The following is a 26,975-nucleotide window of genomic DNA, read 5'->3' on the forward strand; positions in this document are numbered from 1 at the left end:
CCATCTCTGGCCCAGCATGGGTAAGACAGATGGTGACTCCGTAGAGCTAACATCACCCACTGAGGGGCGCCAGGCAGTGCCTATGGAGATATCTTGTCCTTCCTCTGAAGATAGCAAGAAGAATCAAGAGACTGAAGACAGAGGAACATGGAAAGGAAAATTTGACTTTCTCCTGTCCTGTGTGGGATATGCCATTGGACTTGGCAACGTATGGCGCTTCCCATATCTGTGTGGGAAGAATGGTGGAGGTGAGAAGAAACACGGTCTGGATTTTCTTATAGCACAATATGCAGTTGCCTGGAGCACCAGAGTTATGGGGTACCACTAGAGAACCCTATTTGGCTCCAATCACACCTTTTTTAATGTTCTATTGAAAGTGGAACATAATTTGGTCACAAGTTTCACTTTAAGGGTCCAAAATGTAGCTTTTCATATGAAAGCTCTTCTTAAAATGTGTGGTGTCCAAATTTATTAAGTATAGAAGGGAAATGTGTTGTCTGGATTATCCACACTCGATTTTAGAGGAACATATCTCATATTTTGCAGTTTCTTCCTACTTGAATATCATAGGGGTTACCCCAAAATAGCAAAATACTAAGTTTCTCTCACTTTTTCTCTCAATGAGACGGCACCATCATGGCTCTCTTCATCGCTCGTTGCAGGTGCTTTCCTCATCCCCTATTTCCTTACGCTAGTTTTCGCTGGGATTCCATTGTTCTTCCTGGAGACAGCTCTTGGTCAGTTTACCTCCATTGGGGGACTAGGAGTTTGGAAGCTGGCGCCAATGTTTAAAGGTAAGGTACAACTTCCAGTTTCCATCGTAGTCATAGGTACAACTTCCTGTTTCCCTCATAGTCACAGGTACAACTTCCTGTTTCCCTCATAGTCATAGGTGCAACTTCCAGTTTCCATCGTAGTCATAGGTATAAGTTTCTGTTTCCCTCATAGTCATAGGTACAACTTCTGGTTTCCATCATAGTCATAGGTACAACATCCTGTTTCCCTCATAGTCATAGGTACAACTTCTGGTTTCCCTCATAGTCACAGGTACAACTTCCTGTTTCCCTCATAGGTACAACTTCCTGTTTCTCTCGTAGTCACTTATTGTCCTATTGTGTTTTAGAAAGGGTCTTATATAGATAATAGTAAATCATAGGCTAAAGAATGGGGGTGCTCGGTAATGGGGAAGATAGTCCGCCATCTTTGTATCTTTATAGCATAAATTGAAAACATTTCAGACATTTGTTGTAAATATGCTGTTGGTATTTTTAAAACAACGATAACCGTGTTTTTTTGCAGGAGTGGGTATGGCCGCCGTGGTCCTGTCTTTCTGGCTCAATGTATATTACATTGTTATCATCGCCTGGGCTCTATATTATCTCTTCAACTCTTTCTCATCGGTGAGTATCAAATCTGACCGTAGATCGACATCAAGAACATCACTCATTGTGACACCTAGAAATTATCTACCCTATTAGACGGAGAGAATTACGTTTATCAACTGGTGAGAAAAACGGTCCAGAACTCCAACGTTATCCATAGCTTTGCGTGATAAGAGGAGCTCATTGATGAAGTTAAAAGCTGCTCTTTCTGCTCTCACCCCTTTAATAGCTATTATTAGGCACTTTGAGTAATTTTTAGAGTGTTTTCACACGTCTTTTTATATCCAAATGACCCAAATTTCAAGACGTTTTGCTCTACAACAAAGAGCGCAGTATTAATTATGGGTGTTGGGTATAGAAGTTAGCCAAGTGCATCTTCGTCATGTGTTTAATTTGTAGTTTTTATATATTTTTGACTCAAATGTCTATTTCTCCTACTGAATGCTTGCTACTTCTATCTCGGAAGACTCTACCTTGGCAAAGTTGTGATAACAGCTGGAATACCGAAAGATGTTTCTCCAACTATTCTCTAAATGATACCACTAACCTCACCAGCGCCGTCACAGAATTTTGGGAGTAAGTCTTAGGTCTCAAAATACATATATTGTCTAAAATATTTAAATATATGTTGGATAAATGAAAATATATTATCAGCAAAGCAATGTATTGTATATTGCAAATTCTAATGTATTAGCAACATTTCCTACCCCCTTAACCAACCTACTCTAATTATTACCCTTTGGTTTTAAGGCAGAGATATTTTCAAATTAAAGCTCCTTTACCCCAGTTTTCCTTTGGCTGAGGGTTCCATGAGTAGTAGTTGTAACAAAGGGACCGCCGATGGCTACTTTTGCTGTACTGTTTTTAGACCATTAAAGACATAATTGGGGGCAGCGGATTGCCTGTCCCCTGGGGCAGGATTTTAAGCACTCCAACTCCTGCCTCTTTATATTCTTCTGCAGGAGAAACATGCATCAAATTACAGGAGGACTCGGAGAGCCGGGGACCATTCGCTGGCCACTGGCCTGTACACTGGCATTGTCATGGGTCTTGGTTTATTTCTCCATCTGGAAAGGAGTGGAATGGACTGGGAAGGTGCTGTATGGACAGGGTGTGCCGGAGGCAGCTTAGTTTCCCCCTTCGTTATTTCTTACGTTTTACTGCATGGCCATAGCTGGCAGTATTTTCGTACACCAAAAATAACCTGTAGTACCACGCACTGCCACAGGGGGCATATGCCTACTCGAGTAGCTGAACCAATGCGTTTTATGGTCCCTGTGCCATTATTCATTGATTTATAGTTTTCTAGTTTGTTCCATGCCATCGCTCAGGATTTGCTGACTATTCTTTACCTTAACTTCTTATGTTCTTTCACCTGGGACATTTTCCGCTGTATATCTTTGTGTGTGTTTTTTTTTTCTTTACAAATATGTAGATCTCTTTCCATGCTCACTTTTACCATTCCCTTCTTTTTTCTTATTCTAAGGTTGTGTATTTCTCAGCTACTTATCCTTACTTCATGCTCGTGATCCTTTTTTTTCGGGGGATCACTCTCCCTGGGGCGATGGACGGCATACGTTTCTACATCACTCCAGACTTCACCAGATTAGCGGAATCTCAGGTGACAAATGAAGCGACAACATGGGGGGGGGGGCAGACGGATTCAGGGGTTTTGACCGTGCATGATTCTTTCAGTATGGGGTCCGAGGAATAGAGGCCCAAAGACAATAATGTATTGTAGATTTAAGTAACTTTGCACAAGCTTCACTGCTTCTTTCCACTATACCATCTTGGGAAACCATTAGCCCCATTTGGAACTGGACAGTGGTTTCCATGATGTCTTTGTCTCCTTTAGGTTTGGATGGATGCAGCCACACAAATCTTCTTTTCTTATGGATTAGGTCTGGGATCTTTGATTGCACTGGGAAGTTACAACTCCTTCCATAACAACGTGTACAGGTCAGAGAAACTTTTTGGCATTCTACTTGCCCGAAACAAGTGAGTTTCCTGCTTAAACCTCTTTATCTACTCTAACCAGGGACTCCATAATCGTCTGCAGCGTAAACTCATTCACCAGCATGTTTGCCGGAATAGTAATTTTCTCCATCGTTGGATTCATGTCGAATATAACCAAGAAACCCATCCAGGAGTTGGCCGCATCAGGTGAGCAAATACGACAAGTTTGACAGCTCTGTACCCACTGGTGGTGTTCTGCTACGTGGTTCCTCTTTAAGAGATGTCTAAGGATTTAAATTTTATTATTAGATGCAGATAATTCCTGCTCTTTTTCACCTTTAAATATTAAATACATAATATGTTTTATTTTGGTCCATTGGCCCAGTTCTCTTCATTGCAACCCCTCTTCTTCTGCCATAGCTGGCCTCCAAGAACTTCCCCTATCTTGGCCGGAATAACGGCTTCAATGCGTTTTATCTCTCACAGGCCCAGGGCTGGCTTTCCTGGCATATCCACAAGCAGTTACACAACTGCCTATGTCCCCGATATGGTCCATTCTCTTCTTTTCCATGCTGGTAATGCTGGGCCTGGATAGCCAGGTAAGAAAAGACATCCCCTCGTTGGCTTTGGTCCTGTTGATCTCATGGACTTCTCTGCTTGCAACTGTTTCCAAGATTGTCTTTGTCTTGTTGTTAGTCTGTATTTCACCTGCCAGTGTCTGGACGCAGTTTGTAGGAACTTATTTCTACAATCAAGAAAATTAAGAAAAATAAATAAGTTTATTTCGTAAAAGCTATTCATGCTTAATGGTTCCTTCATGTGTCTTCCCTACAACCTCCTGTCTTTGCTAGTTCTGTACGGTGGAAGGGTTCATCACTGCGCTGGTGGACGAATATCCTCAGCTGCTAAGGAGCAGGAAGAAAATATTCATTGCGGCCGTGTGCTTTGTCTCCTTTATAGTTGGGTTCTCCAACATCACACAGGTATTGTGATAAAGCAGGCATCGTAAATGGCTAGAAAACGGGATAGTGGGGTATGAATAGAGGACAATTGTCTTTTGTTTTAATTACAATTTAATTACAGTGTTGAGTAGGACGTAAGCCGTCCATTGTGCAGTTCTGTTGAATATGGCAGCCCTGTGTAAATCATTAAACAATAATAATAGTTTTAACTAAAAAGAGTTTTTCTCTGCAACATCGCTCTTAAATTTTATTCTTTCAAGACCATTCAAAATAATGCAGGCATGCTTCGATATATGGTCTAGAAAAGAGAAACTATAGCCATCTTAAAACACATTTTGTACAAAGCTTATTTGTTACGAGGCTTTCATATTACATTAACTCTCTCCTCTTGTATAGGGAGGAATTTATGTTTTCAAGCTTTTTGACTATTACTCTGCCAGTGGGATGTGTCTCCTTTTCCTGGTCTTCTTCGAGACGGTGTCTATATCGTGGTGTTACGGTGAGAGACAGATACTACTCTTTTGAATTTTGGGCTTTGTAATGCTCTAGTTTCTTAGTTTTCATTTATTTGGATCATTTTCTTTCGTTTGACTTATCATTGGGCTTTTGCCCGTCCTAAATATGTATTCTTCTATGTCCTATCTCATTGTCAGGTGTGGACCGGTTTTATCAGGACATTGAAGAAATGATTGGTTACCAGCCCTGCTCTTGGTGGAAGCTCTGTTGGGCATACTTCACTCCTTTCGTGTGTCTGGTGAGGGCCATCAACATTCCATTACATGAATTTTGAATTCTGCTCACAATCCATTATACATCTAATGTGTCCTAGCTTGTTCACCTAATGCTTCACATTACCAGATCTCCAAAGATCTCCAAGATCTCCAAAAATGTTCACCTCTAACAAAAATATGGTTTTCATTATACAGACCCTAAGGTAACATTATAACAATCAGTGGTAGGCATAGAGTCCGTTCAGGGCCATCAACGACCATGACATTGTGTGATGTTTTCCTATGGTGCGTTATGTCAAATAAACACAACTGAGCCCTTGTTGCCTGAATGATAAAGCCTGAGTCCTACTTAGATGTCTCTTCCCTGCATCATTCAATGGGGGTTCCTGTAGATCAGGTTGGTTCTTTGGCCGTCCGAAGATGTTATCCAGCTATTATAAGCTAATATCCATGTCCTTATCGTCCTATTAAACTACTCAATACGTGTTTTCTCCAAGTGTTCCATAACTCGTTCCAGAACTCCTCCTTTTGCTCCGTATAATTGTTGTCATTATGTTTTTTTCTTGCAGGGAGTTTTCATTTTCAGTGCAGTGGAGATGACTCCCTTGACCCTCGGCCAATACGTGTATCCGGCATGGGGTCAGGGAATCGGTTGGCTCATGGCGATGTCCTCTATGGTGCTGATCCCCGGATACATGCTCTATCTGTTCCTCAGCTCCTCAGGCACCGTAAGCCAGGTATGACAAGCTGTGGCACATGGGTGCTGATGCAGTGCCTGATTCTAACTCCTGGGTGGCAAAGATTGTTAATTATCATTGAAGAAGACGTTAAAGAAGATGTTCCACTTAGATGGAACATTACTTACTCTCACAAGTTAAGGAAATAAGCTCCAGAAGACGTGTAACGTTATCCTTTCATCTGAAGGTTCTAAGAAGCCTTTTCAGTTTTATGGCAACAGCCTATCAGTAGCTGGCTTTGTTTCATGGCAATTTAGCTTTCCCTGCAAAACTTCTGAGTGAGGCAAATTTTACTTGATTAACACAAAAATGTACATTTTAGGTACAGAAATTATGTTTACAGACCTATTTTTCGCATTTTATAGAAAAATGTCTTTTTTTTAATTTATGATTTAATGATTTAGGGATATTTTGCAGCATGTTTTCCTGCATCCTCGTGGTCACTTTGTTCCGTCTCTTTTATTTTTGTCACAGCGTTTTCACGACATGATACAACCGCGGATAGAGAAAGTAATGCAGAAAAATGGATTACGTCCTCGAATCAGTCTGGACGGCAACATACGAGAAACCCCAGGAATTTGATTTCATTCTTGAATCCAGGTCCCCCCCCCCCCGCTGTTCCACTTCCTGCTCGTCTGGTATCACTTCCTGTTCCCCTATTCGCATAACCGTGCTAACTACTAACAGTTAAAAATATATGTAACGTCTTCTGTAGTTTAACATGGTTCTGTAACATAATATATAATGTATCATATAATGATCATCTATACTCTTTAAGTGTGTTTAGCTGTAACATAATATAAATGTAAGCGAAATGCATTGTCCATGGGCGAGAGCTGCATAATGGATTCCGCCGCCCTCCTATTGGCCGAAATCCATAAGCAACTCAAGAAATAAGGTCAAATTTCCTAAAAAGCGGAATTTGTACAGATTATGAATTTCCGTAAAAATTATTTCTTTATCCCCGCTGATAATGTTAAAATGAATGACTCCAAACACCGTACCATATTTAGAAAATTAACCCCCCAGGTGCCTGGAATATTAACTGGAATATTATTATAATTTTATTATTTATTTGTTTGATTAAATGGAATACAAAACATAGAATTGATAAAATGTTTGTTTTTTTCTGTCTGCTCTTTATCTATGTATATAATGGTCAATGTTGAAGATTCTATGTAGAGACTCATCAAATGTCTTAACCTAATAGCTCTAATACTGGCCCTCATGGAATCCTTTAAAGATACAAATCATTGAGTCACCTGCATTCAAGCAGAGATATCAACCATATCATACTGATAGCAAAATAACTTATTAGGAGTCTTAGATATCATTAGATCAACATAGAGCACAATTGAGTCTGTCTTAGACTGTGTGACCCAGAGATTTTGCCCTTTTACCCCGAGACATTGAGCTCGTAGTAAACAAATGTCCTTGTTTTTGAAAGAAACACCAATTTTGTCCATTAAAATAACATGAAATGGATCCCAAATCCAGCACAGACGGGGTTAATGTTGTAAATGACTCTTCTTGCTGGAAACGGCTGGTTTTTAATGGAATCTCTTCATAGGCGTACAGAGGCCCTTTATCACTCCCATCACTCCTTTATCACTCCCATCGCTCCTGTGTTCCAATGGCCCTTTATCATTCCCATCACTCCTGTGTTCCAATGGCCCTTTATCACTCCCATCACTCCTGTGTGCCAATGGCCCTTTATCACTCCCATCACTCCTGTGAACACGCTGTGTTCGCTGATCCAAGTTTAAGTTTAAAAGGCTGATTGATGGTTAGAGAACCCCTTTTGCAAATTATGTTACAGCTAGAAATATCCTTGTTTTCCATGAAAACAGCTCAGTGACCCCAAACGTTAAAATATAAATACTTTTAAGTATGCCTTCCCAGATAACTGAGATAAATGAAACTTGGATTTCCGTCATAAATTGAGGTCACATTTCCTGTGTCCAGCTCCACCATGGGAATATGCATTAAAAATATCATTTTCTGCTATTCCTGTAAAGCTGCATCAGTTACTTAGATAATTAAGTGATGAAAAGACGGACTTATGGGAACAATATATTTTTGCGGTTTATGCTCTAGCTCCACATAGACGACATAAGACTAAATGGTAAATGAAAAAATCTGTTGGAGGACATCCAAAGAATTACCAGAATGATTGAGTTATTTCTGTTAGGTAAAGGGCACAGAATAATTAATTGATCTACACTGTAATTGTGTATTGAAATTTGGTTATCACAATTATAGAAAGAAAATGATAATGTGTTTTTTTTCCCCTAACTGAATTTTCTTACTCTTAATTATATAATATTAAGAGATATTTGAAGTAAATAAAACAAATATGATTGCGCTTTGTAAGAAGAAGAAAGAAAGAAGGGAGAAGAAGAAAGAAAAAAGAAGAAGAAAGAAGAAAAAATAAATAAACGCTATGGCTCTTTACTACAGCCTTAAGCAAAATCAGTTACAAATGAACATTAAGTGTTGTAAATGCGGGGAGAGATTCCATTCCAAACCAAATGGAAAAATTGCAAAAAGTAGCACTTTTCAACCCGTTGAAACTCCCTCTGAAAAATGTTTTTTTTTGTGGCTGTTAAATATTATATTCTATAATATTAAGAGATATTTTAAGTAAATAAAACAAATATGATTGTGTTATGTAAGAAGAAGAAAGAAAGAAAGAAAGAAAGAAGAAGGTAGAAGAAGAAAGAAGAAGAAAGACGAAGAAAGAATGGCTCTGGAATGGGGAGATTCCATTCCAAACTAAATGGAAAAATTGCAAAAAGTAGCAAATGTATGTTTTTTTGTGGCTGGATTTTTTACATTTGCCTTGTGATTAATATTGGATGGAAACTTTGTTAAAGCTCAGGAAATCTGCAAAAAGCAAACGGCAATAACTTAATAAATGTGCCTCTGGAAAAGTAGGAAACACTACATTTTTAATTTAGAACCATGAATATTTCAATTGATACATTTTTAGTTTATAGTTCAACTTGAAGATTTTTACTTTTTTTTTTCATCAAAAATATATTACGGCACAGAGAAGATACTTTGTGTCTTAACTTTACCATTAAACTGACCCAAATTCACTTACAGAGAACCTCGTTCGACTTTAGGTACAACCGGCGATGATTTAGGAATGAGACTCACAACACGCACGTAACATCATCCCATGTAATCTCTAGATTTCTAAAGAACAGATAAAATATTCATTTTTTTTTTTGTCTGTTACAAAAATGTACAGGTGTCTGGGTGATCAGTCACATGTTCACACAAGCCCCATCCCCCTCTTCTCACACTGGTGGCTTTTTAAGATCAGTTTACATTTTCTGTGTTGTGACTTCTTTGTCCTCCAACGGATTCTGAGACAGTCGGGAACTATGCGGTTGATATAAAATTTCCCATATCTCCTAATATAATGACCAGATTTTCTTTTTAACCAAGGACGCTTATGGAAAAATGCATTTAGTTGCCTGGCATGATGCATGTTTTATTATGAGGACTTCAAGATAATGGGACAACTGATCATCAGATCAGATGGCCTCAAACCCAAGTCGTTAGTTGATTACAGACCAGAGGTTATTGCGTGAAGAAGACCTGTATGGCAAGCATATCCCAGTTCCTAACAGTTCCTAATTAAGGAGAAACACATAGAGAACGGTGGAAGGATTAGCACAGAGAGGGACAGAGAGAGCAGGGCCAGGAGATGAAGCAGCACTGAGAGTGATAAAGTGTCACGAGGAAAGAAGGGCAGAGAGATAAGGGAGAAGATCATGAGAAGATCTGGTAGGTGAGTTTAGGCCATAACACAAAGGACGAGGTATTACAAGGGGAGAAAGAGATCAGATAAAAGGAATGGAATGGCGTAAGAAAATTATATAAGTGAGATAGGTCGGAAAAAGAGACAACATGGGAATGAGGGTATTGCAGAAGGCCATGTTGATGGTGCTGGAAGAAAGAGATTGGGCAATATGGAATGATAAAATAAGGTTGACGAAGCAGGACAAGATAGACATAGGACAAACAGGAAGATTTAGTGGCAAAAAAGGGGAGAGAACCAAAAACAAAGGAACAGGGTAATAGGGTGGCATGGAGGGAGCCCGGTAGGAAATAAAGAGGAAAGGGCAGGAATGACCAGTAGAGGAGCAGATATTCCATGCGCAGGACAGAGGGATATGCTGTTTATCGCTGTATGTCACACAATAGTACTTCACAGCCACTTATGACTTATGAATGTGGTGCCATAAGGTGTTGCATCCCTGGAAGTTATTGGTACGATGTGAGCTATTGCTGAAAGAAAAAACACTAACGTTACAATGTCATCGTGCATAGCCCTATAAAGCCCTATCTCCATTTACAACCAACCTGATCTGCAAAGAAACATTCAGTAAATAACCCTCTGTTCTGCAAGTCAAATCCTTCTAGCTCTGGGGTGCTTCTTCACATACAATCTCCAAGCTCAGATTCTTAATCCCCCCTATATAAAGCATTCCAGCTTTAAAGCATTACGCCCTATATATCTTTCCGGCTCTGAGGTTTTACCCCGTATGCAATCTTCTGGCTCATGTATTGCCCCATGAGAAGAGATGAGTTCTTGTTTACGTACCCCATATACAACCTTCTTGTTTTGCAGTGTGACCCACCATGTACAACCGTCCAGGTCTGCCATAAAACCCCCACGTTTTGTACAATGTCCCAACGATAAACCGCAAAAGCTACACAATTCAAAGTTTCCAACCCATCTGCTCTTCCCAAGAACGTTTATTGCAGTCCCACCGGCTCTGTAAAGCATCGTCGTCATATCCCATCCTGGGGAGCAAAACATCTGCCAAGACCAACGCTTCTTCACATTCCACCTCTCGCAGACGCCCTTCTGCTACTTTTGGGGCTTTGCCTTTTAAACGCCATATTGGTTTTTTTGTCCATCCAAATGGTGGAACAGAGGGACTGGTCCTGCAGAATCCGAGGGTGCAATGGTTCGGGTGACTCCTTGTGTGTGTGACATGTGGAAGGAATGGGACACGGAACAGGGTGTGGGGTTGGTTGTCCAAGACGTGTTGATTATATAAAGGTTTCTCCACAGTAAAAACACATGGGAGAGAGAGAGATAAAACCTACTAAAATACCTAAACCGGGGATCTCTCAAAAGGCATAAAAAGGGGACTGGGTTTGTGCAAAGGACCTCAAGTGTCAGGGTTAATGTATACGGATAAACAAGGGGGTAGATGTAGAATTATCAGTTTCGAGGAACAGTTTAAAAATACGCAGACTGAGTTGAGTGTAGAAGGACAGGCATTAGCGTGAAGAAACAGGCGGGTTCCAGTTAGTGTGCAAGGACCGGCGGGTGTGCAGGAAGGTAAGTCCAAGGAGGCAGGTAAGAACCCGAGTGCCTACACAAGACTCCGGGAGCCACTGGAATACCTGCGCTCTCTCAGAAGGATGCCTGGAGGGCAATACTGGTGGGGGTGGTTATATGGAGGTGGAGGAGGGGGTAATGGTGGTTGGTGGATGCTCCCTCCTACACTGCGCAGTGGGGTGGAGGAGCAGGACCCAGACACGTAGCGGGTGACAGTCTGGTCGAGGGCGGGCAGTGCCCGGCCAGGTGTGTCCAGCACAATCACCTTGACAATCTGCTGACACTGCAGGAGCCGGTCGGAGGAGGCAGCCTGCAGGGCTTCCTGCTGCCCGTTAGGAGCCGTGCTGCCCTGAGCTCCACTCTCGGGCTCCTGGGGGTCGATGTGCTGGGACGTCTGAAGCCTGTTGTGAATTGACACCTAGTTTAGGAACAGCCAAAGAAGCATTAAGTGTTACAAGACTATCACCCGTGTGCTAATCTTGGCTGCTCTGAGCCCCAGCAGCTAAAAAGCACCCACTTCAAAGGTCCACATCCCATCCTAAGAGTAATGTCTACCCCCACTTCTGGGCTAATAAAATGACATGCCTTAACTTATTTATTAAAAAACCTCTCCTCTGTAAAGTAACACAGAGAACAAATTCAATGTGGTCGGGGGGGGGGGATTGGAACCATTAAGTCCGAAATATCTTGGAGAAAAGACCAGATCGTGGTATTAAACATAAACAGCAGGCTGTAGGATACAGAGATGCATTATTTAAATCTCCTGCCTACTCCTCGATGGTCTCCCTTTTAGACGATGAAAAAACAGGGTCATAATCATGCCAACAACATCATGTCAAGTCAACGATGCAATTTATTTCGCTACTATATAGGGTAAAAGCATAGAGGAATGTTTTAAGTGCCGTGTGTTTTAATATATTTTTTAAAAGCACCTTCCGCAACACATTTCCCCCACCATGCTCCTTGATACCCCCTACATATGAGATATGTGCCTTAAAATACCCCCAGCATAATGAATGTCATGGGAGGTTACAAACGAGGCTAAACTGTCCATAAGAATATATATCACAGTATATGGACAGGAATGTATGCCCCTGTGAATAAGGTGACGTTTTCCCCGTTGGTGACAAGTTCCCTTTAAGGACAGAACACCGCGTGACCAACGAGAGGAAGTGATTATCCATGGAAACGACATGAGCCAATCATTATAGCTGGTCACGAGTCACATGATGTTGTGAGCAGCAGGGATGGAGCTTTCTGATTGGTCTGTGTCACAGCCCTAGTTTTTTTTTGTTTGTTTTTTAAAGTACTACTCACCTCAACTGTGCTGTCTGTGTCCTTTTCAGGTGCCTCACGCTTACCTTCAAAATATGAGGTGAACTTAGGTGCAGGAGAGAGAGAGAGAGAAAAAGAGAGAGCGAAAGAGAGAGAGAGAGAGAGAGAGAGAGAGCAGAAGAGAGAGAGAGAGAGAGAGAGAAAGGAGGGAAGAAGAAATGAAAAGCAGAGATGGCAAAGAAAAAGATTGGGGAGAAAGGGTGAGAGGTTGAAAAGGGAATAGGCGAAAGAGTAAAAAGTATTTGCAGAGAGAGGGAAGGAATAAAGCAGAGGAATAAAGGAATATATATAAAGAAGGGGCAGGAAGAGTGGGGTCATAGAGTGAGAATGTGAAGGAGAGAAGTAATAGTATACAACAGATAGAATAAGCGTAGTAAAGAGAGTACAAGACACAGAAGAGTGAGGAGAGAGAGGAATACTGGGCTTGAGGAAGGGGATAATCAGTAAAGCTAGAGGAGGAAGGAGTGGGGAAACTAAAAAGGGAGGAGGAAAGGCAGTAAGGACCCTTTTAGTGCCAGAGGGGTAAGCAGATCTTTCTTTTACCCCATTTACCTTTCTGGTGGCAGGGGCTGTCCTGGGTTCCCAGTACCTGGCGGTCTAGCGTGGCAGCAGGGAGTGTCTTCTACTCCCAATATCTCGCCAATCACACACATGGAGACTTATGACTCACGCTAGTCTACCGGGTACTGGGGAGAAGGCGTTTAGGGTGCATGGCCTTCATGGGACCTATAGGCTACTTTTCAGCTGTGCTCCCCATCTTCTATAGTTACATAAAGATATGCCTTGATGGACAATTTGCCGCTAAGCCCTCTGGTACTGAATGTATTAAAGAGCCACTATGATTACAATTATTATTATGCTAAAAATATATTGATAGAAACACGTCAGATGTTATAAAGCTATCACTATTTGACTGTTATCGTCCCTACTAAACACTAACATCAAGGGGCAATACCCTAAGACCTGGAAATATAGTCTATTAGAGTTGTTTTTTTAAAAATATTGCTGTTAACTGTAACATCTTTCTAAAACTACATTGTCTGATAATATTGGTAACATTCATGCTCAATGACCTTTGTGTACTACTCTACAGAAGCAACACCTTCTGATTTTGGCAGACAGGAAACTTAGTTCTTATCAGCTATCGAACAGGAATATAGTATTTCTGCCCTTTTAAGCTATGCTACTCAGCGGCACTGATGTTTTAAATGACAAATCATTTTTAACTATAGTGTCCCTTTAATAGACTATTGTAAAGGACCGGGGTATTAAGAAGAGATCAAAGGAAAGAAGCAGGACGGATGTGTAGAAGGTGCAAAGGAAAAGATGGATGGTGTTGAAAAGGGAGTGGAATAGACTGGGAGGCATTTGGACCAAAAAAGGAAGGAAAGTAACCGTTTCAGGAAGACTCAAGGGACATGCGGAATAAGGCTGTGACACTAAAGTATGTGCCACTCACCGGTGGGGGACTCCTGCTTGGACTGAGCGTCCAGCTGAGACCCATTGGTCTTCATGGGGATGGTCTTAACCCCATGTTGCTTCTCCAGCTCCCCTAGGAATGGTTGACAAGAAAAGACAATGAAAAATATCCATAAGTACAGAACAAATGTAGAATAGTGTCTTTTGGTTTTATAGTCTATGACAATCTTCAGAAACGAACCCCATCCAACTCTACTCCTGCCTCAGAACATTCTCCTAGCATATGAAAGGTTCTTATTAGCGCCTCTAAAATAAGAACCTTATAAACAATCTCCATGTCTGATCCTTTTCCTAAACTCAAGATCCTATAGGCCCACACAGGACTAGCGGCTAATACCCCCCAGTATCAAGAACTAGATAACATATTTGGCCGTAATGGAAAACCTTCTCTCCTTTTCTGCGGTTCCCTAGATAAGAGACCCTATGACACATTGCTAGGGAGCCCTACTGCGGTCCTAGACATACACGTACATATAACACCCATGCTTTATCATGCACAGAGATGCTAGCCAGGACCAAGAATAGCACACGCACATATGGACACGTCCGCATATATACAACTGTATTTACAAACATACATAAAACAAACAAAAGATAAATAAAGTGCAGCGCTCCGTTTGCAATAACTCTATATTAATAGTGTTATGCAGTTTTGTATTATATACAATTGAACATGTCCGTTCTTACAAAATAACACCCATCGTGCATAACTGCACTATTAATACAGAGTTATTACAAACGGAGCGCTGCACTTTATTTATCTTTTGTTTGTTTTACTGTCACATAGGGGTTAAGCATTAAGTGCTGGCAGCTATTTATATTCACTTTATATATCTAAATTTCTATTATCTTTATTTTTGTACAAACATACATAAAAGCTTACATTCAATGCGTATTTGTTCCATCTCGGTCACTTCGCAAATAGATTCCTTCAGATCGTCTAAGAATTTCTGTAGTTCCTCGGCTCCCAGGGCACAAAAGTGCAAAACCAGCCTTTTGTCGGAACCAGAGAGAGGGCTGACCAGTGTGATCCCATGAGGGTAATCTGGGGGGGGGGGGGGGGCAAATACATGAGAGTAAGGAGAATGCACCCCAGAGATATTAAAGATCAACAGCAATCAAGCTTCCTAATCAAGTCCTTCAAAGCAGAGAAAGGAGTTATGGTTCTAAAACTAGTGGAGATCCACATTTTTGCTGCATCTCCTTTAAATTGAAAGCCAAAGAGAAAAAAAGTAAATAATACTTGATAATAACATGAAATATAATGCATTTTACAGATGGTGACTACGGACCTTTCAGATGACAATTTGGAAAAAAAAAGGCAGATCCCAGCGTACTTTTATTTTAAATTATTCGATTGTATAGCGGCGCTGAATCCTATGAATAAAAAAGCCATATAAATAGTAGTACTATCGTATCACACATTGTGAAGACAATTCCACCCGACGCTCTTTCTACAGGCATTGTTCGGGGAATAATGCTTTCTGAATGAGGCTCGAGAAAGAGATCTTTTTCCTGATAAACTCAGTAGGAAGAATTCTAATATTTTCGTTGCAAAAGTCCAGGCTACCTACAGCGCCTACGTTCCTTTGGGAATTTAAGTCTCGAGCATATATATATAGACACATGGGAAACTTACACTCATTCTCAAAGAGGTGAAACTGCATCCCAAGCAGCGGTACCGCCCGGCAGAACGTGTAGGTTGAAGATGTCTTCTTCTTGGGACAAAGTTTTAAGATCTGTAGAGAAAGAAGAGATCACTAGGCACAGTTTATTAATCTTCTTCTGCATTGAATTGTGGAGATCAATGGTTACTTTATGACCGATTCCACTATTTGGACATTGGTACTGTTTCTTCTAAGGGTGAGGAACTTGTTTGGAGGTTGGAAGCAGTCCCACCAGTTTCGGGAGGACACCTTTGATTATCAGAATTAGGGTTATTTAGTTTGGAAAAAAGACGGCTTAGGGGGGATTTAATAACTATGTATAAATATATAAGGGGACAGTACAGAGATCACTCCCAGGACCTATTTATACCCAGGACTGTATCTATAACAAGGGGACATCCTCTACGGCTGGAGGAAAGGAGGTTTCTACACCAGCACAGACGGGGGTTCTTTACAGTAAGAGCGGTGAGATTATGGAACTCTCTGCCAGAGGAAGTGGTAATAGTAAACTCAATAAAAGAGTTCAAAAGGCGCCTGGACGTGTTTCTTGAAAGCAATAATATTACAAGTTATGGATATTAGATTAATAGGGACAGAACGTTGATCCAGGGATTTATTCTGATTGCCATATTTGGAGTCGGGAAGGAATTTTCCCCCTGGTATGGGGCAATTGGCATCTGCTTCATAAGGGTTTTTTTTGCCTTCCTCTGGATCAACACAGTAGGGACACAATATGTATATAGGTTGAACTTGATGGACTTTGGTCTTTTTTCAACCTTATGAACTATGTTACATGTTACTATGTTACTATGTTACCTTTGGATGTATGAGTTGGGAAATGCCTCCAAGTGATCCCTACTAAGACGCTGCTTCACTTTCTAGTACTATCAGGCTCCACTCACCAGGAGTAAGTCGTTGAACAAGAAGACCTCTCTCTGATGAGCTGCCTGTTTCTGGACCTTGTTCACGTCCGTCACCTCAAAAAGTCGACTGCAGCAAACCAGCCGTCTGTGGGGGACGGACAGAACCTGGAAGGAAGCAAGACCAAACGCGTTTAGAATCATAGTTAATGAATCCAAAGCTCTTCACCCTTCGACTTAAAGAACATTATAACATCTAACTGTGGGAGTAGCTGAATATTAAGTGTGCTATACAATGTTATGTGGTTTCTCACTTATTTTTTATATCAATAAATTGATATTTTTTGTATAAAGGGCAATTCTGATGCCAGAAGGTAATGAGATACAATCACTATAGCAACTAATAAATGTTTTCTTATGATTGTTCTATTTTAAGTCCAATGAGACTTCAGATAGGAACACAGGTTGTTTTAAAAAAAGATGTCTATTGCCTTTAGAGAAGAATTTGGGTGTCACCTTTTGCTTTTTTTAATGAATACATATCAGCGCAGAGATTCTATAGTTACTGGAGCTAGAAAATGAGACGTCTGGCTTATTTAACTCCTCCCCCTTGCTGACTCTACTGAAACCAGGAAGCATATCTCAGTATGCTTCTTGCACATGCTCAGTAGACCTCCCATTGAAATAATTGGGATGAGAAGCAGCCAATCATATGTATGCTATCTGAAGAATGATATTCCGCCTGACTACCCGCAATACCCCCAGTTCCGCTGACCATTCACTAAAAAATGAAGGACTCACACTTTTCATTCCCATAATTGATTTCTCCACTTTAGTCACGTAGGTCACATGATCCTCGTTTGATTTCAACTCCTTCTGCTGGATACGCTCATAAATCCCGACTACCATTTCCCGAGGGATGTCAGCTCCGTCGTCCACCCCTGCGAGACACAAACGAGTAACAGTAAAGACATCTCTGCTAATACCCAGTTCATAACCATTTTCCCCCTATAGACAGACTCCCCATGGAGCCCTAAACCCCCCTACATACGATCCCTATGGCTCTGACCTCGCAGGTTGCGGATAAAATCCTCCAGCATCATCTTGCGGTCCGGCTTGATGCTCGGACTGTACATGTCCGTGTTCAGAAGGATCACAGCAAACGCCAAGATGAAGATCGTGTCCGGATTGTGGAACTGCTGCACAATGTCTGGGTTACACATACAGTAACGCTGACTGCGCGGAATAGCCACGGGTCGCACAGAACATGGAAACATAGAGTGGGATACCGTTAAAGCAGGCATGTCCTCAGAAAACACAGGTACACGTGACACACACGCCACATTAGTCTCACCTAAAGGCTTCGATCAAACGTTCCACTTTCTGTGCCTCTCCCTGGACTCGGATGTGCGCCTGGAATTTTCGCAGAGCTTCATCAAGCTCCATGTTCGAGAAATCCATCTCGTCCACCACGCAGCTTCAAAAAAGTTGAATAAGTAGTTGTTGAAGGAACCTCTTATGACATAAAATTCTTAAAAGGGAAAAGTTACCCCAAAACGGTCAATGATATTACATGTAAAAAGGTGTTATGGGGCTCTTTGGGGTGGAAACATGTTGATGGTCACTCACTCAAGTACATCACGGTTGAACTGCTTCTTGCTGTTCCCCAGGAACTCCCCAATCATTTGACGGCTTAGTCCCTTCCGCTGTAAAAGGAAATGAGCCACCCCAATCGGGGTGTCTGGGATAAAACCGCGAGAGATAAGGAACTGGATCCCCTTGTCAGGATTACTGCAAAAAATGGAAACAATGTCAGGACTTCTGCAGAAATTAGCATAGACACCTCCAGTAGATACCTGTCAGATACTTCCTAACAGCGTCCCCGTTACCTTCCTAATCTAATGGCTAATGCTGTCCTTAATTTTATTTTCGATGACGACAAAGGAAAATGAATTATTTATTAATTATCATTATTTTGGGTTAACTGTCCGTATGCCACATGGACTTTCCTTAAAAAAATACATACTCTGCACCATGACTGAAATGCCAGTGTTGATTACTTTTACAATTAAACTGTAAAAACTCCCTATATGTTCTTTCTAAACACTGCCAAAAGAAGACACCCCGTCCCCCCATCCCGTTCCTCACACGTTGAAGAGGTTCAGACCAATGCGGTAGAGTCTCTTCCTCATCGTATCGGTGGAGAGGGTAGGCGAACGGCAACTAGCTGGATTCTCGCAGTAATACCGGGGGAGGCTGAGGATCATGGCTTGCAAGGCCTCCTTGGATGAAACCTCAGATACAGACTTGGCAGAGGTGGATGTGCTACTGCTGCTCAACTGCTCCGAGAGGTCTGCTGGTTCTGTCTCGGTGGGCACTGGTCCTACCAACTCTTTCCCTATCCCATCTCCATTCACTTCAGGGAAGGAGTTCTGCACAGCATTCATATCATGAGTAGAAGTCTCCTGAGGTGTAAGCTCTGAGGATGTGTCCCCACAAACCCTGTCCTCTTCAGATTTGGTGGTCTGAGATCCGGCGAGGCAGTTGGCCATAGAGAGAGAAGTGGACGATGAGACGGATATGTTGTTATTGTCTATCTGAACGGTGACATCTCTGAAAGCCATCATCAATGTACTACTACTCTTTGGAAGTGTCCCAAGCTGCGATTCCTCGTTGTCTTTCTGTTCCAGTTTGACTTGTTCCAGTTCTGGATTCTGCTGCATGAAGGTCTCCCGGATCTGGTAGGCTCCTGCCTCTGGGAAGGCGCACATGGTCTTTAAGCTCCAGGTGCTAAGGGCATCATCAATTGATTTGGCCAGTGACTGTACCTGCTCGGTGAAGGAGTCTTCAAGCTCAGTTAATGCTCCACTGATGGTAGCTGGAAGTGATGGAGATCTGACCAGCGGAATACCCATCAGATTGTAACTCTCCAATAGCGCCTTCTCGACAGGTGGGAAGTCCTTTGTGTTATGTACTCGTACCTTCCGTAAAGAGATACGTCTTGGCAGGCGGCTTTGTAGCAGAGAGTCTCTTATCTTTTCAAAGTTCTTACTGAGCTGGTACTGGCGGAAGGCTGTCTGGATTGTGCAGGCTGCTCGTCTTGAGACCAGATGGCCTCCATATTTGTGCTCAAGCATTTCGATCTGTGATAAAAATACAACATAAACTTGAGATGCTCATTTCCAATACAAAATACAATAAAAACAAATAGATTTTTTTCATAATGGGAATGATTTACTATTTTTTTCCCCCAAATAGTTCTAGGCTGATCTAGGTACCTTCCACGGAAAATAAGGATTTCAGAAACGGTGTAATTGTAGAAGTTCCTTGCTATGGATAAACCTCCATGACCCAGCTCTTGTATAACTGCAACACCATTCTTTATTTTTCCTTATAATGACCACATGTTGTCCTTAACTTCACCTCAGCACATGTTTTCTTACCATGACCCTACATTGTCTCAAGGTGGCCTCCACACTTCTACGACCGTGCCCATCTGTGAGCTCTGTTTTTTTTTGCCATGACCCCAGCAATATTGTGAGAAAGCTCTGACCTTTTCAAGACCTAAATTACCATTCTTACTGTGGACGTTCCATATAGATGCCTTCATCAGGTTTTCTCCTGTTGACTTGGTCATCTGATTCTGCCGTGTTCTCATCAGCATGACCTATAATGCCCATTTTTATGCCCTATCGTAACCCCTATTGTTGCTGTAATTCCTTCCTCACCTTGCCTAAGTCACCTTCATTACTCCAAATACTTACTCTGACCTGCTTTGTTCTCACCATGACCCAACTCCTTACGAAAGCCCTACCCTGACTCCATGTCTCCACCATGATCCCACCACAGCTGTGATTCTACTTTGTCATGATAATGCCCCGTTGTCTGCCAATGCTTATTTCCCATGCATTCCCTTCTCTTCATCTTTGGAAGCCTCCATCCTAACTGTTGGCCTTACCCACCAGCCACCTGGTCATTCCCGAGGGATTTAGCTGCTACCTGCTTGTTCTTGAGGTCCATGGACAGCTCGTAATCCGTGTTGCTGGTGCCGTGAGAGCACGTGGCTGCATTCTTCCCCCGTTGCACTCTCATTGGAGACCCCGTATGGTGCAGGATCGACTTGCTCAGAGACTCTTCCTCTCCGGGAAGCTTCGTACTGCCCCCTGTCTGCCGCATCGGGTCTTGCACATCCCAGGCTGCGCACAGCAAGCTCTTCTGTGCAGACTCATCGCTGCGGAATAAAGATGGACGCACCGTATACCCCGTTAAATAAACACGCAGAGGTCTAGAATGGTAGTGAGTAAGTTACACAAACCATTTTATATTTTTTTTTGTGTTTGGATACAGAATGGATGTAACCAGCTGCTATCAATTAAGTCTGTTACCCTACGGAGTACCGGTGGGGATGGCTAGAATGTAGCCTAATAGCCCAGCGTGCAAAGACTGCAAGGGTAACTACATGAGCGGAAAACTGAAACACATGTTCATCAATAACGCAGAAATACAATCGGTTGCCATGGATATATCAATTTAAAAAAACTGTGTATTTGTAGGGAGTCCAAAAGTAATTTACGTTTAGTGCCAGAAGCTCTTTACTAAAAGTATAGAAACATCTTGACAGCAGGTAAGAACCATTCCGCTCATCTGGTCCACCATTATTCCTGCTGTAAAAAACCTTATTTGGTCCTCGTCTCTGTCTTTTTTCAGGATAGCCTTCTACCTATTCCATGCGTGTTTAAATTCCCTCACCGTAATAACCTCTATCGCATCTGCTGGAAGGCTGTTCCACTTATCTACCACCCTCTCGGTAAAGTAAAACCTCCTTCCATTCCATCTAAGGCTCTCTGACCCTCTAGTTTCAGACCATTCCTTCTTGTCCCAACATTGTTTCGGGTTCGATTGGACCAAATCCAGCAAGAGACCATCATGGAAGACAAAACAGGACACGTTCTTCATGCTAAAGAACCTTTTAGAACCTGCATCTTCTGGAGATGGGACATTTGAGCGTTCTAGACCGAGCTAAGCCCTTTCACTGCTTAGAACCCTCAATAAATTAGACATCTGCCGACAGTTACATTTAATTCATAATAAAAATAATAAATAAAAATGAATTAAACTGTTACATTGTAACATTTATTTTCCTCTTTTGTGGACAGAGGGCCGTGAGCTGTTTACCATTTCGGAACCCCCTTATTCCATAAGCCTTTCGGTGATTGAACCATTTTTTTTCTTTTTTCAGAAAAGCCGGTGACTCGGATAAGCTGATTAAGCGCGTTCTTTGCCCTCTGCGTAGGACGATCGGCCTGAATATTTTATATTTAATATAACCGCCATCTGGAAATTTAGAACCCATCGTGTTTTATCGTTGGGTCTTCGGGGCGCCCTGAATAAATACAGACTCAGATTCACAAGTTAATGTGTTATCTGGGAAGATGAAAACATCTCCCAGCGGCGCATGGAAAAGTCAAACGGGTCAGACACGCATGGCTACTACCCATCAAACACAGCAGTAAGCATGAAATCACATGGGGAGACGCTACGCGGCCCCCAGGGGACGGGAAGAGTGTCATTATTCATACAGAGGCACGCGGATTAACCTCCTGTTCTAGAAATGTATTTAGAGACAATCACTAGCTGGAAATGTAAAGGGATGGGAGATACGGGGGGGACTAAGGGGCTGCATGAAATATACATGAAGCACATAATCTGATCAGATCAGACCCAGCCGGCCCGCCTAGTCGGCCCATTTCTCAAACCTTAATCAGTCCTTAAACCTCCTCTTAGATTCTGGAGCCATATGCCTGTCCCATACACGCACACTATCACACACAGCAACATACTCACACACTAACACTCACAGTAACATACTCACACACACTAACACAGAAACATGGTCACACACAGTAACATACGTACATAAACACTAACACACACACTAACACACATAGTTACATACTTCCACACACACAAACACACACAGTTTCATATTCACACACACACTAACACACTGTTTCATACACACACACTTACACACATGTACAGTAACATACTCACACACACACGGTAGCATACTTACACACACAGTAACATACTTACACACACACTAACACACACTGTTTCATACTCACACACACTTACACCCATGCACAGTAACATACTTCCACACACACTAACATGCACAGTAACTTCCACCGTATACCCCAGAGATCATCCCCAGTGCTCCTGTATAAAAAAAACCTGATTAACTCTTTAAACACCATGACCTAGCCCGTGTATGGCTTGTAGAGCACGTTTATTCGCAGAAGAGTTTGTCAAAGTCTTAAAAGCCGCGGCAGGCCGAGCTTGGCACCCTGTACACAGCGCTGTACGCAGCTGAGCAGCTGGCACCCCGCATTAGCGTTACATTCCTGAGCCTCGGGGCAAACGGGGAGGTGGGCAGAAAGGGGGCAGAGAGGAGGGGGTAGATAAACCGCTTTCTTGTGCCCCGGGCAGATCGGGATGAGAAGGATTTGCTGACGGAGCAGTGAGGCGGAAGGTAGAAGCGCTGCGGTCTAGAGGACAGAAGGGGGGGTGTAGAGATCTTCTAGCAACATTTTAACAATCACACAATGTCTGCATGAACTGAGAGTGTTAAATGGGAATGACATATATGTATATATATATGGACTGTCCTTATGGACACCTGTATGTAAATAAGGTGGAGCAGATGATTGGTCAGTATCTCCCATATGGACTCCACTGCGTAGTTGTGTATACGATGCTTCGACCAACCAAAAATGTCCTGTTTAGACTATTAGACTATTACTTTTAAAATGATCTCTCCAAGGACCTCCATAGCCTTAAGTCACATAAAGGGTTGGACAAAATGTTACTAAAAAAAGAAGAGAAAAAAAAATTGTACCCTGTCCTTATGGTATTAGTAGACATGGCGGCTCGTCTGATAATATAGATCCTTTATTGATGACAAACCCCATTAAGGCTGTAATATCATATACCTATCAACAGGTGGCAGTAGCGGGGGGGGGCATTTCAGTCCGGGTAGAATATCTAACTGATGCAGAATGTGATGTAACGATGACTCCCAGTTGGTGCTTCTGCTACCAGTCCATTATTGTTGATATCCCTGCTTGAATAGAGGTGACTCAGTGCAGCGTATGATTAAACAATGACAAGTCAAGGTCAAGGTGGAGTCCCTACATAGAATCTTCACGGTGGGCGAGGAAAGGGTTAAAATTTCAAGGGTCTCTTGGGTCAGCGCATTTAGATTCCCAGGTATGACTATGGGAACGTTCAAGTAAGCATGCCTGTAATGACACATCACATACATGTTAAAAGCATGTAGTTCCCTATGTGCTGATATACCCAGGACATACTTGAAAGAATACATTGTAGGTTCATACTAAGCGGTACATACAAGGCATATTGACTTTCATAGCATCCCCTACTCGTGGAGGTACACGTGGAGACTTTGAGTATGCGTCATTTATTGGAAGATACATATGTAAACACGAACATGCAATAGTGACATCTTACACGTATGTGGATATACAGACACTGCTACAAGTACACATGTTACAGATACACTTAGATGTATACAGATTACACGTAAATGTACATTAAAAGCAAATGTTGGATACATGAATAAACGCAAACAATGTACACAACAATGTACACAACAATGAAGAGTGTTACTGGGATCGGGAGGATAAACACAGAGAGAGAGAGGTGAATACAACTGCATGGAACGTGTTCCTTTAGAAGGATTTTGCACTTAGAATGATCTCTATGAGTCTAAAGTTACTCCTCTGGGAAAATAAGTTTTACTTTACCGAGAGGGCGGTAGACAGGTGGAACAGCCTACCAGCAGAAGTGGTAGAGGCTAATACAGCGAGGGGATTTAAACATGCATGGGGTAGGCATACGGATCCTGAATCTAAGACGAGACCAACGACTGATTAAGGCCGATCTGCTGCAGAGTCTACATTTCTATGAGATCCAAGCAGAGGTGACCACAGCCATTACTGCATTAAACATGCCGTGGTCCGTGCCTCTGCAAACCCCAAAGGGGCGATAAATATATTAAATGACCCCCCTCTGGCACTCATAGTGATCCTACTGAGTTGGCACCGATACATTTTACAGATTGCTAAGCAGCACTCCAATACAGGTTAAGCCCACTAAGTGTCACGCAAACAGAACGTACCATTCTAATAGTGGGGGGGTGTGAATAGTTATCACCTATTTTATTATTTTTAACTGATACAAAACATATTAAAATGCAGGAGGCACCAATTATCATGTTCTTATGGCTCTGTTGAACTTCCAAACAGTATTTGCGCTGAGTTTACATCCCCTTCAATTAGTTGCTTCCGGATTATTTTAAAGGAGCAGCCATGATTTTTAGTAGCCAGTGAAGAGTAAATTATTTGCCTCCCCGATCCTTGCATTTCAATTGAGCAAGCTGAACCTTATCTTAACGGCCCGTGGCTGCTATTATTATTATTATTATTATTATTATCATCGTTATTATCATTATTAATAATAACAATTATTATTTTATTATATCAATATTTTATTTATATTATTTATATAATTTCTGCAGTGCATTTTACCTTTTTTACATTTATATTACACATATATATATATATATATATATATATATAAATACAAATTTATAAATTCTAAGCATCCCCAAATCCCCACAATCTGCAGCCACAAAAAATATTTTCGGCATTAAACTAAAGAAGTTTCCGTTGTTTCCAGGCTGGCGTGCCGTGCTTCCGTAAGGAGTTCTATATATAGGGCTGGGTACATGCTCTGCCGAGCAGCGTGATGCTTAACACAGGTGACGGGTTCATTTTGGAAGCTTAACACGCAGAAATCTCCCATCCAGGCAGATGCTGCGACCCCCCGGCAAACCTCCGACACCGGCACAGAGACGCGCAAGCTCGTCCATCTTGGATAATGTCGTGCGTCAGTGTGAGACACATCACAACACAACTTATGAAGACACAAAAATCCACAAGTACAGTTACACTAAGATCGTTGTATTTACACATGCGCAAATAATCAGGTGCAAGAAGAGCTTTATTACATATACTGATACATATATACACATACATATATACCGTACATGTGTATACATGTGTATATATATATATATATATATATATATATATATATAGTTACACATACAGGAGGATACAGAGTATATTGCTCCATGCATACACAAAATCCGTTATTGCTGCCCAGAGGCGGTCATCAGATTAGCCACACAATTTGTAAGATGTCGGGGAGCTTCAGGCCTCCAGCTGGTTTGGACCACCAGCCCTATTGCCCTAAACTAGCCAGCACCTTCACCACAGACCCTCATCACTCTCAGCCAACCAGAATTTATTACATGAAGAAAGCCAGGGACTCCATTCCCTTCTCATTCCTATTATCCTCAGTCACTCTCTCATCATCCTTAACGGCGTCGGGTTGCCATTTTACCAGCCCTATCAGTGTTGACAAGAAATATATCACTCCCAACACTATTAGCCGTCTAGATGTCCCGTGGCTTTCCATCCCAGCTTCACATACCCAGAACTTCCTACTCCTATAAATCCCAGCCATATTCTCTTACCGGTCATCCGCAGGCTTTATTATTATAATCCCCCGAAAACTCTCAGCCAGCAATTGGCACCTAAATATATAATTGGACAACTTTCAGTCCCATACGGGCTGGCTGAGGGTGATGGGGGTGCTAGGTAAACTGAAGGAACTCTGTGCTGGATATGAATATGTCAAAGTGGGCATCACTGAGTGCAGGCAGAAAGGGGCACCAGCCATATGGATCCTCTAGGACACTTCTACCCCTAGGGGGAGCCCTGGAGAGAATCCAGATTAAGAGGGCAAAATGTAAGCAGGTCCAATGCTGTCTGAGGGTACCTTCCTTCATTCGTTAAATATTATGTAAGGAAGTTTAACTTTACTGAGCGAGTGGTAGATAGATGGAGCAGCCTCCCAGCAGAGGTGGTAGATGTTAATGCATGGGATAGGCATACGGCTCCTGAATCTAAGACGAGACCAACGACTGATGAAGGACTTTACAGCAGGAAGAATGTATGGCGTGATCTAGGAAGACGAGTGTGAGAGACGGGTCTGTAAGAATGAGACGGCCCGTGAGAATTCATAGTAGATATCTGTATGGATCACGAGTTGGCACCAACTTCTCCCCCAACCATACGTGGATCTTACGAGGGATGCAGAGATCCACAACTACATATGAAAGAACACCAAAGCCCACGTATAATGCCAGGAGCCGGCGTGTGCAGAAAGGGCACCTCCAGCGAAGGGTTAATCTAGAACCTGAGTCAACATTGACCTGAGAAACCGTGCAGGACGCAGGACAAACCTGAGATAATTCAAACTGTCCTGACATGCTCTGCTTTGTATGGCTATGCAATGCTCTGCGCGATGCCGCGACGCTCTGCCGGGGAATGTCTCCTCTAGCAAT

At 42.1% G+C, this 26,975-nt stretch overlaps 2 protein-coding genes across 2 annotated transcripts; one reads left to right on the forward strand and one right to left on the reverse strand.

Moving 5' to 3' along the window:
- Window positions 1-16: 16 nt before the first annotated feature.
- Window positions 17-6,350, forward strand: LOC149275490 (sodium- and chloride-dependent GABA transporter 1-like). Its single transcript, XM_089504698.1, has 14 exons — window positions 17-248; window positions 663-794; window positions 1,300-1,400; window positions 1,849-1,958; window positions 2,345-2,477; window positions 2,869-3,003; window positions 3,238-3,341; window positions 3,421-3,545; window positions 3,825-3,937; window positions 4,190-4,321; window positions 4,697-4,799; window positions 4,954-5,054; window positions 5,601-5,768; window positions 6,243-6,350. Exons 1-14 carry the CDS (start codon window positions 17-19, stop codon window positions 6,348-6,350), a joined length of 1,797 nt encoding a protein of 598 aa, XP_089360824.1.
- Window positions 6,351-11,170: 4,820 nt separating this feature from the next.
- On the reverse strand, window positions 11,171-20,593 carry IQSEC3 (IQ motif and Sec7 domain ArfGEF 3). The gene is made up of 12 exons (XM_089504664.1): window positions 20,477-20,593; window positions 18,626-19,620; window positions 18,107-18,268; window positions 17,832-17,954; window positions 17,547-17,713; window positions 17,279-17,418; window positions 16,520-16,645; window positions 15,590-15,689; window positions 14,834-14,995; window positions 13,931-14,023; window positions 12,454-12,497; window positions 11,171-11,554 (listed from the first exon to the last, which is right to left on the reverse strand). Exons 1-12 carry the CDS (start codon window positions 20,567-20,569, stop codon window positions 11,171-11,173), a joined length of 2,589 nt encoding a protein of 862 aa, XP_089360790.1. The 5' UTR covers window positions 20,570-20,593.
- Window positions 20,594-26,975: the final 6,382 nt, after the last annotated feature.

The sequence above is a fragment of the Sceloporus occidentalis genome, unplaced genomic scaffold (genome assembly GCF_023333645.1).
Source record: "Sceloporus occidentalis isolate IW3139 unplaced genomic scaffold, rSceOcc1.0.p SCAF_284, whole genome shotgun sequence".
NCBI classification, from domain to species: domain Eukaryota; kingdom Metazoa; phylum Chordata; class Lepidosauria; order Squamata; family Phrynosomatidae; genus Sceloporus; species Sceloporus occidentalis.

Coding starts and splice junctions, on each gene's coding strand:
- IQSEC3 (XM_089504664.1), bottom strand. CDS start 20,569: ATGAGAGTGCAACGGGGGAAGAATGCAGCCACGTGCTCTCACGGCACC. Junction 14,996..15,589: donor TCACCTCTTTGAGAATGAGT/GTAAGTTTCCCA, acceptor CCCCCCCCCCAG/ATTACCCTCATGGGATCACA. Junction 11,555..12,453: donor ACACAGACAGCACAGTTGAG/GTGAGTAGTACT, acceptor TTCCTAAACTAG/GTGTCAATTCACAACAGGCT.
- LOC149275490 (XM_089504698.1), top strand. CDS start 17: ATGGGTAAGACAGATGGTGACTCCGTAGAGCTAACATCACCCACTGAG. Junction 3,004..3,237: donor CCAGATTAGCGGAATCTCAG/GTGACAAATGAA, acceptor TGTCTCCTTTAG/GTTTGGATGGATGCAGCCAC. Junction 3,342..3,420: donor TTCCATAACAACGTGTACAG/GTCAGAGAAACT, acceptor TACTCTAACCAG/GGACTCCATAATCGTCTGCA.